Source organism: Ursus maritimus, unplaced genomic scaffold (genome assembly GCF_017311325.1).
Source record: "Ursus maritimus isolate PB19 unplaced genomic scaffold, ASM1731132v1 scaffold_28, whole genome shotgun sequence".
In the NCBI taxonomy this organism is placed as follows: domain Eukaryota; kingdom Metazoa; phylum Chordata; class Mammalia; order Carnivora; family Ursidae; genus Ursus; species Ursus maritimus.
Window position 1 is genome coordinate 23,929,506 of NW_024425341.1, and position 14,232 is coordinate 23,943,737.

Genomic DNA, 14,232 nt, shown 5'->3' on the forward strand with positions numbered 1-14,232 from the left:
GCTGCTTTCCAATGCTTGTGTCCAGTCTCCACCACCTGGCCATACTCCAGACCTATTTAAAGAGCAATGCATTTTATCTGACATAATTGCATAGCAGCTAAACCCTAAAGATTACCGTGTTGCATGAAACAACTCATTAGATTAACAAGTATGAAACATGTTTTCTTTCTCGATACTTATTAAGTATGACATTAACTCTACAGCCATGGGTATATAACATAATTTCATTTTGGGGAAGAATCATTATAATGTTGATTTGCTATGCTGTGTAATGTCTTTTTTAATAAATGTGTGCTGATGAAAGTTTAAAAAGTAATAGGTTAACGCAGCCCCAATAACAATGACATTGTTAGTTATAGTTTATTTGCTTCATTGTGTGTAAGAATGTCTAGTGCAATCATGATTAGCTCTTGAATTCATTTGCACATTTTCAGCGTCTCTTCTCCTCTCTGGATTTGCTCAAAAATCCCATTAATACCCTTCGGAGTTGCATGTCTGCATATAAGAGACAATACTCTGCAAAGCTCCTTAATCGTACGGATAAAATTATTCTAAACAGAGTTCACTTCAAAGATGCCACTGTCAGGTACAGTCCCTCATTAGAGAGCTCGAAGAGATTTACTTTTAAACACCAGATCTATAACTTGGTACTATGGTAGATAATAATCAATGATCCTCCGAGTTTATAAGAGAACAGACTGAACTTGACCCGGCTACAAGTGCCATTTAAAGGACCATACTCTATGTAAAATGTCTCTTAATATCTGATCACACAGCAAAGAACTGCTAAGCACCAAATTAATGCTGTCCTTCGCTGTACTTTATTTTTATGAGATCTGATTTTGTCTTTTAGTCCCCTGCAGCGGCAATTTCACTCAGCGCAGAGGTACAATTTTATCCCCTGGCTACCCGGAACCGTATGGTAACAACTTAAACTGTATCTGGAAAATCATAGTGACAGAGGGATCAGGAATTCAGGTAAGCCCCTCAAGCCATGCACAGGGCTTGGCCAGGTCTGTGCTTGCTTCCTGTGTTTGTTTTCTGTCTTGCATTGATTATTTTATTTTATTTTATTTTATTTTATTTCTGCGTTGGTTATTTAATTTTATTTATTTATTTTGCATTGGTTTATTTTATTTTATTTTTGCATTGGTTGTTTATTTATTTATTTTACATTGGTTATTTTAAACACTTAAACCATAACCTGTTTCCCTTTTCTTACTGCTGTTGCAAGGTGTTTCTAATCACATTTCTCTATTTGGAATAGCAATAATAGATTTTTAGGATAAAAGCTGTCAAAAGTACCATTTGTAGAAATTTTCAAATGTCTTTTCATGGTTTATTCTCCTTGGTTTCACGCTTCTTCTGTGTATATATTAAGTAACATGGGAGACCCTATATGATCAGGCTAATTTCTTTAAAGCAAAAACCCATATTAACTGAACACTGTTGTTTGCTAGATTCAAGTGATCAGTTTTGCCACCGAGCAGAACTGGGACTCTCTGGAGATTTACGACGGCGGTGACATGACCGCACCCAGGCTGGGAAGTTTCTCAGGTAAGAAGACACCAGCTCCCTAGTCTTTGTTTGTGAGCCAGAATCATCAAACACTATCAAACCACCACCAACAACAAAACGTTCGATGTAGACATTTTCCTACAAAACTCCTGTACATCTGTAATAGCTTGGCTAGTGTTAAAGTCTTAGCGCAAGCCCATCACAGAACAGGTGAGCCGAGAGACAGCTCTGTTCCCAGGGAGCCGAGGGCTGCTACGGGATGAAAAGGTAGCCCAGCCTTTGCAGGTGACAGGCTGAGGCCCGGGAACAAGGGACCCAGTGGGAGTAACGGGAGGTGGGGGTGAAGCAGAGAGTTGGTCACGGTTCTCAGGTCCTGAGAAGAGACGTCCTAAGATCAGGCAATCCAGGAAAATGGCACTCTGCATTCTGGAGCATTTAGACCTGAGACTTGCAGTGCTTTGACCCACCAGCGTTGCAGAAAATCTCGACCCTTTGCTGCAGATGCAAACTCACTCATGGGCCACCAGATGTGAACCGTAGCCAGAGGAAAATAACGCTTCCTGCTCTTTCTTCCACCTGCAACTTCCACAAACAGGGCTTCCAAACTGGCCTGGGCAGCTCCCTCCTCGCCTTTGCCATAAGCAGTGTGATTCAGCTGTCTTCCTTTCTTTCACCCTGGCACGTTACCCTGCCTCTTCCTCTCTCTCTTTTTTTTTTAATAATAATTTTTTTATTATGCTATGTTAGTCGCCATACAGTACATCCTTAGTTTTGATGCAGTGTTCCATGATTCATTAGTTGCGTATAACACCCAGTGCACCATGCAATATGTGCCCTCCTTAATACCCATCACCGGCCTATCCCATTCCCCCACCCCCCTCCCCTCTGAAGCCCTCAGTTTGTTTCCCAGAGTCCATAGTCTGGCAGATTTTAAATAGAAGCCCTCAGTTTGTGCCTCTTCCTCTCTGTAGGGCACGAACGCATCCACATTCCCAACTCCGTAGCCGTAATCCACATCAGCGTCATCCCCTTCACCAACATCATCCTCAGTAACTGTCCCCGAGCCCTGGGAGGCCGGGCTAACTGAGTCCCACACAACACTCCGCACTCAGTGCTATTGCTGCCCTTGTGTTACAAGTGACGAACACAGATGTGCACATTTTAGAATCGTCCAGAATTGCACAGAAAAATAATAGCTTTTCTAGGAGTATCCCGCACCCCACAGATCAGTCCTTTTGTCGCGCTGGCCTGGACCATGTCACCGGCTCATCTGCGCCCCGTGTCTACGCATCTCTATCCTGCGGCTGCTCAGCAGGTGAGAAATGCAGGATGGATGGCGGGCCGGCCCTTTGCCACGCCTGCGGCTTTGACTTAATCACGTTCCTCCTAGAGGACTCCAGAGAGCTTGTCTCTGCATATCAGCAAATAGAAACACATTTTTTACGGGGCCATTTAAAGTTAGTGCAATAAAATGCCAGTCTAATGTGTAATTTCTCACACTCCATCTAATGTTTGTCTGTCTTGGTATTTTTTATTTTTGGGGACTCTCATCTCCCACCACCCCCTCCGGTCCGGCAGTCTTCATCTCAAACACTGTCTCCACCGTAAACACCCGCTTACTCCCCTCCCCACATAGCCCTTGTCACAGTTCAGCTTAGCATGTGATTGCTTGAAGTACCTACTCCATATATCAAGGACCCTATTTGTTCTTAGGAATAAAAAAGAAAGTCTCTGACATTAAAAATAGCAACAGCAACAACACGATTTAAAATCTGTATGCAGACAGCAAGGCACAATAATAATTATAATAAAATATATTTAAACAATCTATAAAAATAATAATAATGTAAACTAATAATATCTATAACTTTTGGCAAATATGCCGCACTCCAGGTAGGTGTTAAAGGAGGTCAAAAGTGTTATTTTTCTAGGATTTGATAGAAAAATTAAAAAATATATATATAACTTAACTGATATTATAACATATGTGGGAAAAAGTAAAATATCTCAACAGATTGGCAAAATATAGGCAGATAAATCAAAGGGAGAAGAAATGCCCCAGGCAATGGAACCATCTGGTTCAGAGCCTGCATCTGTTACACAGATGACCCTTGAACAATGTGGGTTTGAACCACACGGGTCCACTTATACATGGATGTTTTCCAATAGAGTCCAGTACCCTAAATGTATTTTGTTTTCCTTATACTTTTCTCAAATAAAACTTGCTTACAAAGTATGTGCTTTACCATTTTTTATCTGAAGTTCAAATTTCATTGTTCAGATATATTTTTTTCAATTAATATACATCAGCCTGCGTTAAACCTTCTGTTGAGTAACGACTCAATGCGAACTTAGCTTCAGATGTGTGATTTTATATTTCTCAGTTAATATTAGGAATAGGTTGACTTTTCAAAGAGAAGGGTGTCAGGTTGAGCTAATTTTTCCACCTGGTTTTCTCAGGCACGAGGGTGTTACTGAACACGGTTACACACAAACATACCATTACTGACAGAGAACAGCACACGGAAGACAGTTGCATGATTGATTGACCAACGTTAGCAGGAATGACTTATTAAAAAACAGTAAAAGTAATAATAATAAAAGAAGGAAACACATTGCCTACATAGGTGATGACGAATAGACAGCCATCTTTCTTTTTTGAGTTTTTGGAATTAGCCAGAAGAAAAAATATTTTTTTTCTTTTTTTTTCTGTTATTTCATGTGTACAAATTTAAATTTATTAAGTCAATTGGTAGAATTGAAACTATAGAAATCAAGATGCATTTCTAAGTCAAAACTGGGTTCACTTTTAATAGTAAACGATGTCTCTAGATAAATGTATCTTAGCTATATTTTTAATTTTTTAAAGTTTTTGTTTAACTTTCAGTTAGGTAACATACAGTGTGATGTTAGTTTCAGGTGTACAATTTAGTGATTCAACACTTCCATATGATTCCCGGGGCTCATCACAAGTGCATGGTTTTCCAACTCCCGATGCCAGTCCCAAACTCAATGTCCCTAAGCTGCTCACGCTTTGACCACCTGACAACAATTGGGGATTTATCCTAGTTTGAATAATTCTCTAGTATAATGCACAGAACATGAGGAAGCAATATGCTTATGAATACAGTGTATTATAAAGTAATCAGATCAGGAACAGCCAAATGAAGCGACTCATAGAGCATCGTCTGGGAGGTTGTCGAGCATGAGGCTTCCGTGTCCTCACACGTGTCACTTTCTAGGAACACGTGTATCACCAGCCAAGAAGCTCGCCTGAGCTTTGCTGTCCAGAGTTTTCACTGGGTTTTCATGATGTAGGCATGATTAATTCAGCCACTTGCTAATAGGTTGAGCTCAATCTTCAGCTCCTTCCTCTCTCAAAGGTTGGGAGGTCAGGCTGATACCATCCGGCTCTAAACCCCAAGCCTCTAAGTACACGGTTGGCCTTCCCACAGCCACCACTGTGATTTATCATCAACATAATCACAATCATAGTTACCGTAAACTCAGGTGTGGTTTAAGGAGTCCATCATGAGTAACAAGGACGTTCCTATTGCTCCAAATAGTCCAAGGGTTAAGAGATGACTCTCCAGACCCCAGGAGCAAAGAGCAAACGAATCCTTCATGACTCACAACCCCATATTATCAGTGTGAGCAGAGCGTACACCACCATTTTGATTCTTTAGATTCCTGAGATGTCACATATATAAGGAATTCAAAAAAAAAAAAACTACTTAGTAAAATCTTAAGAGAATATAGATGATGTGCAAGTTTGATAACGTTCTCTGGTTGCATAATATTTGATTTTGATCATAATGTTTTATGATAGAAGTTGGCTTAAGTGGTTATTTATATTAGGAGTGATGACACAGAGGTATCTGAGACTAAAACATCTCTAAGATAATCATAAAATGTGTAGCCTATGTTCTTTTCCACAATGGAAATAAGGATACTTCATGTATCAAGGTTTGGATTAAGAAATTCCTCTGATAAAAATAATTATGGAACTTGCTATTTGTTGCTATCAACTTTCTGAGCAAAAATGCAAAGATGTGAACTTTTAAGAAAACTAATACTAAATTAAATAAAAACATTGGTGAGCAAGTAATGTGATCAAGGAAAAAGTCATTAATAAATAACAGGTGAAGATATAAATCTAATTTAAAATAATCTAATTTGATCTAACAACATGATAAGTTGTTTCATAGACTATCTTCTACCGAATTAAAAGAGTGGCTGACAGGGGCACCTGGGTGGCACAGCGGTTAAGCGTCTGCCTTCGGCTCAGGGCGTGATCCCGGCGTTATGGGATCGAGCCCCACATCAGGCTCCTCCACTATGAACCTGCTTCTTCCTCTCCCACTCCCCCTGCTTGTGTTCCCTCTCTCGCTGGCTGTCTCTATCTCTGTCAAATAAATAAATAAAATATTAAAAAAAAAAGAGTGGCTGACAATATGCTTTCCCATGCACTTAGGTTGAATTTCTTTATACTTAAAACAGATTTCATTAAAAAAATGGACAGTATTGTTCCCTATATGAATCAATTATAATATTACAATATTGCAAACATACTTTTTTCTGAAGTTAAACAGACCACTTACATTTTGTAGTTCAGTAGTCAAAGGTTTGTATGTTTTCTGAAGATGTTTGATGTGTGGGTGCTTTGCAGTGTTTCTAAGACTTTGCCACCCCCGAGACAATATCGGGTTTCTGTGAGTGAGCCTAGTCAACCACATCGTCCTCCTCGGGGCTATTTTGAGCCTTTGATACATACGCAGACTATGGGAAAAAACATGAGCGACAGCTACGTTCACAAATGTGGCATTTTTTACAGTTGTAGCCATTGTGAATATCAAGGGTATGTTCAACTGAAAAAATAATTCCTGATTCATGTATATGCCCCATTGAAAAAATAATCCAGAAAATTCCTAAGTCATACTCTACATATTCGTATAGTAGTCCGCATAGTTCCCTCTTACTTGTAGTTGTGCTTTTCCGTGGTCTCAATTACCCACAAACAACCGTGGTCTGGAAGCAGATGGTCCTCCTTCTGACACATTGTCTGAAGGTCAGTGGGAGCCTAATGCTATATCACGTGCCTCGGTCACTCACCCCCCTTCATCCAGTCCCAGAGGCATTTTATCATCTCACACTATCACAAGAAGGGTGGGGACAAGACAGTAACATATTTGGAGACAGAGAGACCACATTCATAGTACTTTTATTATGGTGCCTCTTATAAATACTCTATTGTATTATTAGTTGTTGTTCAACTCTTACTGTGCCTAATTTATACATTACACTTTATCATGGGTGTGTGTGTGTATAAGGAAACACATACAGCATATATAGGGTTTGGTATATCTGTGGTTTCAAGCATTCACCGGGGGGTCTTAGAATATATCCCCTGTGGGTAAAGGGGGACAACTGCATAATATTTTATGTAATACAGAGACAACAGAGAAGGGAGTGTTTTAAATCCTGTACCTCTCACGTAGTTCTATATGGAACCTTCTGGTTTCTCTGTTATTTTACTTTTATTTTACTTTCCCTTGCCCAAGGGAAGAGCAATGGCTTTTCTTATGGCAGGAGCCTCTCATTCTTGGGGTCGAGAACCTAACGAGCCCCCTGCTGCAGAAAGGAGTGCCATTACAATCATCGGCACTAGTCTCTTTTGACTCATCTCCCTCCTCATGGACAAGCAAGGCCTATCTGTCTCTTTCCTTCTTTGTGTTTTGGCTGAGACCAAGTATCTGAGGGGTCTTCCATCTTTGCCCTTGCAAGCTTTGGGGTAAATTATCTTGGGTTTTGGTTTCTAGCCCTCTGTGTCTCTCCATCTCTCTCTTTCTACATGCATGCTGCATTGTATGAGTCCCAAGGCAAACCTTGGCCTCGACCCTCATGCTTAACCAACACAGGTTATCAGAAGCCCAGCTCCCTTTTCTTTGGAGGGTTATGTGGCATTTGTGCAGATTTAACAAGCAGAGCTTCATTTTACTTCTGGCCATGGATTTTCTCTTTATTCACTAGCAGACAGATTCCTGAGGCTATGAAGGGTGAATGGTTTCATACCCAGTGGACACAGCACAGTGTCTTCATAGTTGAAGTTAATTTTGTGAGGGATGGCATGAATTTTAAGATTCCATTTTGGCGGACGTTCTTTACCCATATGCTTGTTGGATGTGTTTGGGATAGTCAGGGACCACACACAGAGTGGCTGAGCAAGCTGGTAGCTGGTAATTTTGAAGACTGGGGACATACATGGGAGTTGAGGATATAAGTCCTATTGAGAATCATGCAAACCAGGTTTCTCAGTGTTTGAGGAAGAGTTAGAAAAATGGAAATGAGGAAAGCTAATTGGATTTGAATTAGAAGTGCCAGTGTGAAGTTGTGGTTTTAATATGTATAGATGAAAAAAAAAATGTGTGTGTGTGTGTGTGTGTGTGTGTGTGCATATTTCTTACCTCCGTCTTTTGACAGATATAAAACAACACCCCAGCAGAAATGAACCCCTTTTGTACCCAATCTGGGCTTCTAAATATCTATGTAATACCATTTTTTCCATAGAAAAACCAGTGTTCTTGGAGAAACGAAGACTCATTTCTCAAGGCTCTGGTAGGAAGAAAAAAAAAATACACAATGAACCACTCTGTATAAAATAGAAATCTATGAATCCATCCAGGTATAAGAGGATACATGCATAAATGAAATGAATGAAAAAGTGATTTCCCTTGCAGAATGCGAACTGATAAATCTAGAAGGAAGGTGGAATTAGAGAATCATCATTTGGCAACTGTTACAATACTAAACAATTCAGGCTGAAACGTCGACGGCTGCTAAAACTGATGGGGAGAATTCCGACGCGAAACAGCCCGTTCTCAGTCTCCGTGTTTCTCCCCACCTGATCCGTATTCATCAAAAGCAGGAAAGTAGTAACTTTGGGGGGAGGAGCCTGGCAGATGCCACCTTCTCCAAGCATTAATGTGAAGGTCGCCAATAACGCGACAAGGTATGCACTTGATGAACTGATAACCTGCTGTCTAAACAGACAAACCAAAGGGCTCGATTGGTTGTGAGGTTGCAGTCGCAGTGGTGTAAACACTCCGGCTTTGGCTGATTTAACAGCCAACTTGATGCCACTGTATGCAGGGTTGGGAGGACGTGCCCTGAATCAGCCTGTGCAGCCTGAACAAGCCAGCTCGCTCACACCCCCAAGAGCAAGCGTGGAGCCGATGGGACAACCCAGCAGGAATGCAGAATCACCTTTTGAGATTCTAGCCAAAAATGCAGGCATGGGCTGAATATAATCGCGAAGACTGTCAAACTCATGTTGAAAAATACTCCACACACGAAGAAAAGTGCTTGTATTTTTCAAAAGTATCAAGTTGAGGAAGGCATCGGAAAGACTAAGAAACTCTTCCTGATGGAGGAAAATGAAGGGAATCGAAGATTGAATGCGTTGAGTGATCACGGACAGAATTCTTCGCTGTGAGAGCCATTAGTGGAGTTTCTTGGAAATCAAATGAGATCTGTGTGTTGCAGTTACGTATCATAAACTGTGGCATCTATGTTAGTTTTTTGGAATTTGCAATGATGCGTTGTAAGGAACGCTCACTGAATTTTTACAAGAAATGGGCCATCATATTTGCAACCTGCTCATAAATGGTTTAGGATAAAATAATTTTACATATGCACACATATGAATTAGAGGTAGAGATAGACACAATTATTGTGTAATATGTAGAGAGAGAGTGAGTATGTGGGAGCTTTTGTACTATATTTGCGCCTTTTTAAAGGTAGAAATGATTTGAAATGTTTTAACAGGAGATTTTTCAAAACTTTATATGGAAAAATGACAAATCAGCCATAAAATTTGGATATTTTAAAAAACGTAATCAGTATTTAAACTTTTTTTTTCTGTGGTACCTTTAAAAATATCTATAAAATAATATTGAACCCATTTTAAAAGCTAATGGTTGAGTACAAACAAGCATGAGAAGTTGTTAGAGGTACATAATTCAGGAAAAACAATGGACTGACTTCTTGAATAAATTCAAGTTTTTTAGATTTTTTATTTCTGTTTGAACAACCCTGTATATGTAGGGCTTATGTTGTAAGCCATCTAAAATTATTTGGTTATAAATTATAAATGAATAGAATGGATCAAAGTTCATACCAATTTGTAGCTGACAGTCAGTATTAAGGGGAAGTAAATATCTGTGCTGATGGTAGGATCCGTACGGGCAACAATATCCCTTCTGTTTTCTTTGTTAAGTGTTGCTCTATCTAGGTCATGGTAAAACAATGTGATCAAAAATATACTGCCTGTGGCAGCACTTTAAAAAAGTCTCCCAGCTGCATTTTGTGTGGTGGGAATACCTTCTTCTGCTGGCCCACCGCAAGAGGAGCCCCAGGGGCAGCTCACCGCGGGGCAGGTGCGACATGCCCTCTCTCCAGCTGGGGTCAGGTGTTCCCTGCACAGCATGCTCCCAGGCCTCTCTGGCTAATTGGCACCTGTGTGTGCTGTGTGTCACCTGAGGCGTCAAGATCCAGCAGCTTCTGCAGAAGAGCAAGTGATTATCTCTCATGATAGAGGTACAAACAGGATGTCGTTCATGAATTGCTGCAATTAGCAATAACGTTTAGAAGGAACGTGATTCGCAAAGCATTGTCCCATACACAATCATGTATTACTCACAGGTATGGGGCTTAATATCTTCTTCACTTTCTAGAATTGGAACATGTTAAAATGTTTTCAGTGACAGAGCTAATATGTGTCAGAGTCAGGGGTGGACGTGGGTTTTCTGACCCCACTGTAACCTGGTCCACTGAAGATGAACAGACAAAAAAGTCCAACAGTGTGCACTGGATCCCCGTATATGCAGACGTGAGGAACGGAGGCTGTGAAACAGATTTTCAAAAGTGTAAGTTAGGGTCTCATCTTCCAAAGAGCGCCATGGAACCGAGCAGGAAGTGCTGTAGAGAGTGTTGTCCTACGTGTGCATTCAGAGAAAAGCTGTGTCACTACAGACGCGAGTGGCCAGGATGCTGTTTATGGAGGACATGGTAGCTGTGTTGTTTTCTAGTCTTTGGTAGAAGATTGATGGGTGGGAAGCGAGGAAGGGCAGTGCTGCATTAAAAGAGTTTTAATTAATGGAACAGAGTAATGCAACGAAAGTCGTTGATTACCCAGAATTACAGGTAAAGCCAGGCAACGAGTAATGCAGATGCTATCATGAGAGCGGATTTGGTTAGACGAGTTAGATCTATTGTAACATTATTCGGTCTGCAAACATTATCTAAATCTACAACAATAGTGCTTGTGTGGACAGAACGTATCCTAAAACCTTTGTTGTGTTGAGCGCTGAGTAAGGTACGGGATTGTTGAGTCACTGTCTTGTACCCCTGAAACTAGTGTAACACTGTGTGTTAACTACACTGGCATTAACATTTTAGAAAGTTGGAAAACCACTGAAAAAATGTTTTTTAATTACAAAAATAATACCAGAGTGAGAAGACAGCAAACATCATACACAATGAACAGAAGTGGGTGAAAATCGGTGCTTTTGGTGGATGTCTCTTGAGTTGGGCCAACTAGTGGGTGCAGTGGACTTTCCCTGCACTTCCTGGCCTTCCTCCCTCCTCCTCCTAAGTTCCTGTCAGAGACCCTGCGCTTGCCCTCTTTGGGGATAGGGAAGCCAGTGTTCCTCAAAAAAATTACTTCTCCTTTTGGAAATAGTCTAGGGTACTCTCGGTGCAACACCCCCTATCTGTACTCTATTAGTTACTAGGTAGTTTCAACAATAGTCTGTCTTTACACATTGGTGCTAACCGGCAGGGATAGGCTTACGGTTTAAAAACAATTTATGTGTCTGCCTATCTGTCTCAAACAAAGGTCAAACAACACCTGGGTTAAACCTTCAGACATCTTCTAAGTGTTTATCCTTCAACACACCATTGCAGTGTTCTTAGAGTGAATTGTGCACTCATGCTTCCGGCCTGAAAAGACTTCACCTCTCAGAGCCAGACTCTCTTGACAGCCAGGAAGGTGCTTTGGAGCATAGACCCCACATCTATCAGGGACTCCAACTTCCAGCAGAATTTACCCACCCACGTGCATGGGTATACACAGTCAACAAGGAGTGTGCACAGTATTTTTCTTTCCATTTCTCACTGTCCTCCTTCCAGCACAGTCCAGTAATGGTTTGGATATTGATTGACCAGATGCCATGGCGCGTGCTCTATCTGAGGGTGAACCTTTGTAAATCCAGTGAAAGATTCTCGATGCTAATCCAAGGTCGACAAAAAGTCCTTAATGTATTTGCAGAATGGAGTCAACATACTCATTTGCATTTGTGACAGGCTGTTTTATTGGGGTGTTATTTCTGCCTCCCTCCACTGGTATTCCCGACTCCATGCCAGGAGAGATCCTGGTCTTGCACTTGGCTTGGCCTCAGGCAGAACATGCATATGGCTGTTCAAGCCCCTCCTGGCTCTGGACTTGCAGAAACTGCAGCTGCTGAAAGCAGAGAGGAGGCAAGGCTCAGGGTTGAAACAGCTGACATGACCAGAAGGAAGGTGAGAAGCTCTAGAGGCCTGGAGGTCTTCCGGGGACTCCTATCATGGTGGAATCGTTCCCAGTGCTGCAGAGAAGTGGCAGGATGGTGGGGCATGGGGGCCTGATGAACTGAGAAAGGCAGAAAGCAGTCTGCCAAAGGTGAGCACTGGACCTTAGAGCTGCTGGAATCCAAGGGACCATGTGAGCTTGGGGAATGAGCAGATGTGACATGAAGAGCAGAAGGCCTGAATGTTGGGGCTGTTCACTCTCTTTGAGCAGGGAAGGGCCCCCCAGTCAAGACAGGGATTGAATTTCCCCAGCACTACAGGATGAGATCTCAGAGCACGTTGAAGTAGTTTTAAAATGTCAATGAAAGATGTGTCTTTCAGCCATGTCTGGAAATGAAATTTATAAGCATTATTCATTTGTGAAAAGACGGTTTTGTGTGCAGAATGTGGACTGTGCGGGAAGAAGGCACATGAGGGTTTGGGAGGTCAACTGATGCTCATTTCATCAGCCCAGGCAAGAGCCGAGAGCAATGACAGCTGTGGGCTCAGAGCAGATGCTTGATGGAAGCTTCTGTGGCTCCCTGGTTCATGTGTGTGGTGGGTCACTCTGCTTCTCGTCTGCAGGTACTGAATGAAGTGCAGGCTTTGAGGCTCTGTGTTGATCAGGGGAAGCTCTGCTTGGCATGTAGCCAGGAAATAACTGGTATGTCTGGTGAGGCTGGTGATAGGTGTATCAAGCTGGCGAAGACGTGTTTGCTGCATGAGTAAGAGAGTGACTTAGTGTGAGAAGGGAGGGGAGATTGTTGAAGGAGTAAGAATAAGTAGGAATAATTACTGGATTGTGTTAGTTCTATTTTTAATTTTTGAGGAACCTCCATACTCTTTTCCAGAGTGGCTGCACCAGCTTGCATTCCCACCAAGAGGGTAAGAGGGCTCCCCTTTCTCCACATCCTCTACAACCTGTGTTTATGGCAGCATTGCTTACAACAGCCGAGATATGGAAGCAAACTAAGTATAGGATGGAGATAGATCATCTATCTGTCTATCTATCTCTCTATCTATCATCTATCTAATGGAATATTATTCAGCCACAAGAAAGAATGAAATTTTGCTATTTGCAACAACATGGATGGAACTAGAGGGTATTATGCTACATGAAATAAGTCAGTCAGAAAAAGACAAATACTATATAATTTCAGTCATGTGTGGAATTTAAGAAACAAAACAGATGAACAAAGTAAAAAAATAGAGAGACAAAGAAAAAAACAGACTGTTAACTCTAGAGAACACTCTGGTAGTCACCAGAGGGGAGGTGGGTGGGGGGATAGGGAATAGATGATGGGGATTGAGAGCACACTTGTGAGGAGCACGGAGTAATGCATAGAAGTATTGAATCATTATATTGTATGCCTGAAACGAATAAAACACTGTATGTTAATTATAATTGAATATAAAAAGAAAGTAAAATGGATCAGAAGAGAAGGGAAAGAGCATCTCAGGCTACAACTATGGGACACCTAAACAGGAAACATGAGTTGGGAAAAAGAGAGCAGCAAGAGGCTGGAAATACAGGCAATGGTTAGATCATGCAAGGTCTTTAGGCCAAATCAAGGAGGCTGAAATTCCATCCTAAGATGGTCAAGAATCCGTGTAAGTTTTAGTAGGAAACAATCACAAATTCATTTAAAAAAACAAAAAACCAAACAGAAAAATTTTCTTGCGACTCCTGAATAGAGAATGAACTGTTTGAAGGCAATAGTAGATTCAGAAAACAGGTCGAGAGTGGGTTGCTCTCCTCGAGCTCACGGGTACTGGTGGCTGGCACTGGGGTGATGGTGGTGAAGGGACCGGGAGAGCCTGGCTAGGTGGGGCCTGTTGGCAGGTGGCAGAGCAATGTGAGGTCACAGAGAGAAGGGAGCCTCTGATGGGGGTCAGGAGGGGATGCCAAGAGCGTTGACTGACACAGGGAACGCAGGAGGCTGGCCGGCGTTTACAGGCTTGGATTATGAGTTAGGCTTTGCCCACGTCGTCTTCAAAGGGCCTTCAGACACCTGGTGACGTGAGGCCAGCTGGACTCTGTACCGGAAGCCTTGACTTTAAGCTGGTGGAGGGCACTGGGATCACTGAAGTGGAAAGAGAAGGATGATG

General features: G+C 41.7%; 1 protein-coding gene across 1 annotated transcript in view; it reads left to right on the forward strand.

Moving 5' to 3' along the window:
* The window catches only part of CSMD1 (CUB and Sushi multiple domains 1), a 1,580,412-nt gene that overhangs the window by 1,348,301 nt on the left and 217,879 nt on the right, over positions 1 to 14,232 (forward strand). The window contains exons 35-36 of the mRNA XM_040643176.1: positions 854 to 978; positions 1,461 to 1,557. Of these exons, the coding sequence (XP_040499110.1) occupies positions 854 to 978; positions 1,461 to 1,557 (222 nt within the window). The remainder of the gene's footprint in view (positions 1 to 853; positions 979 to 1,460; positions 1,558 to 14,232) is intronic.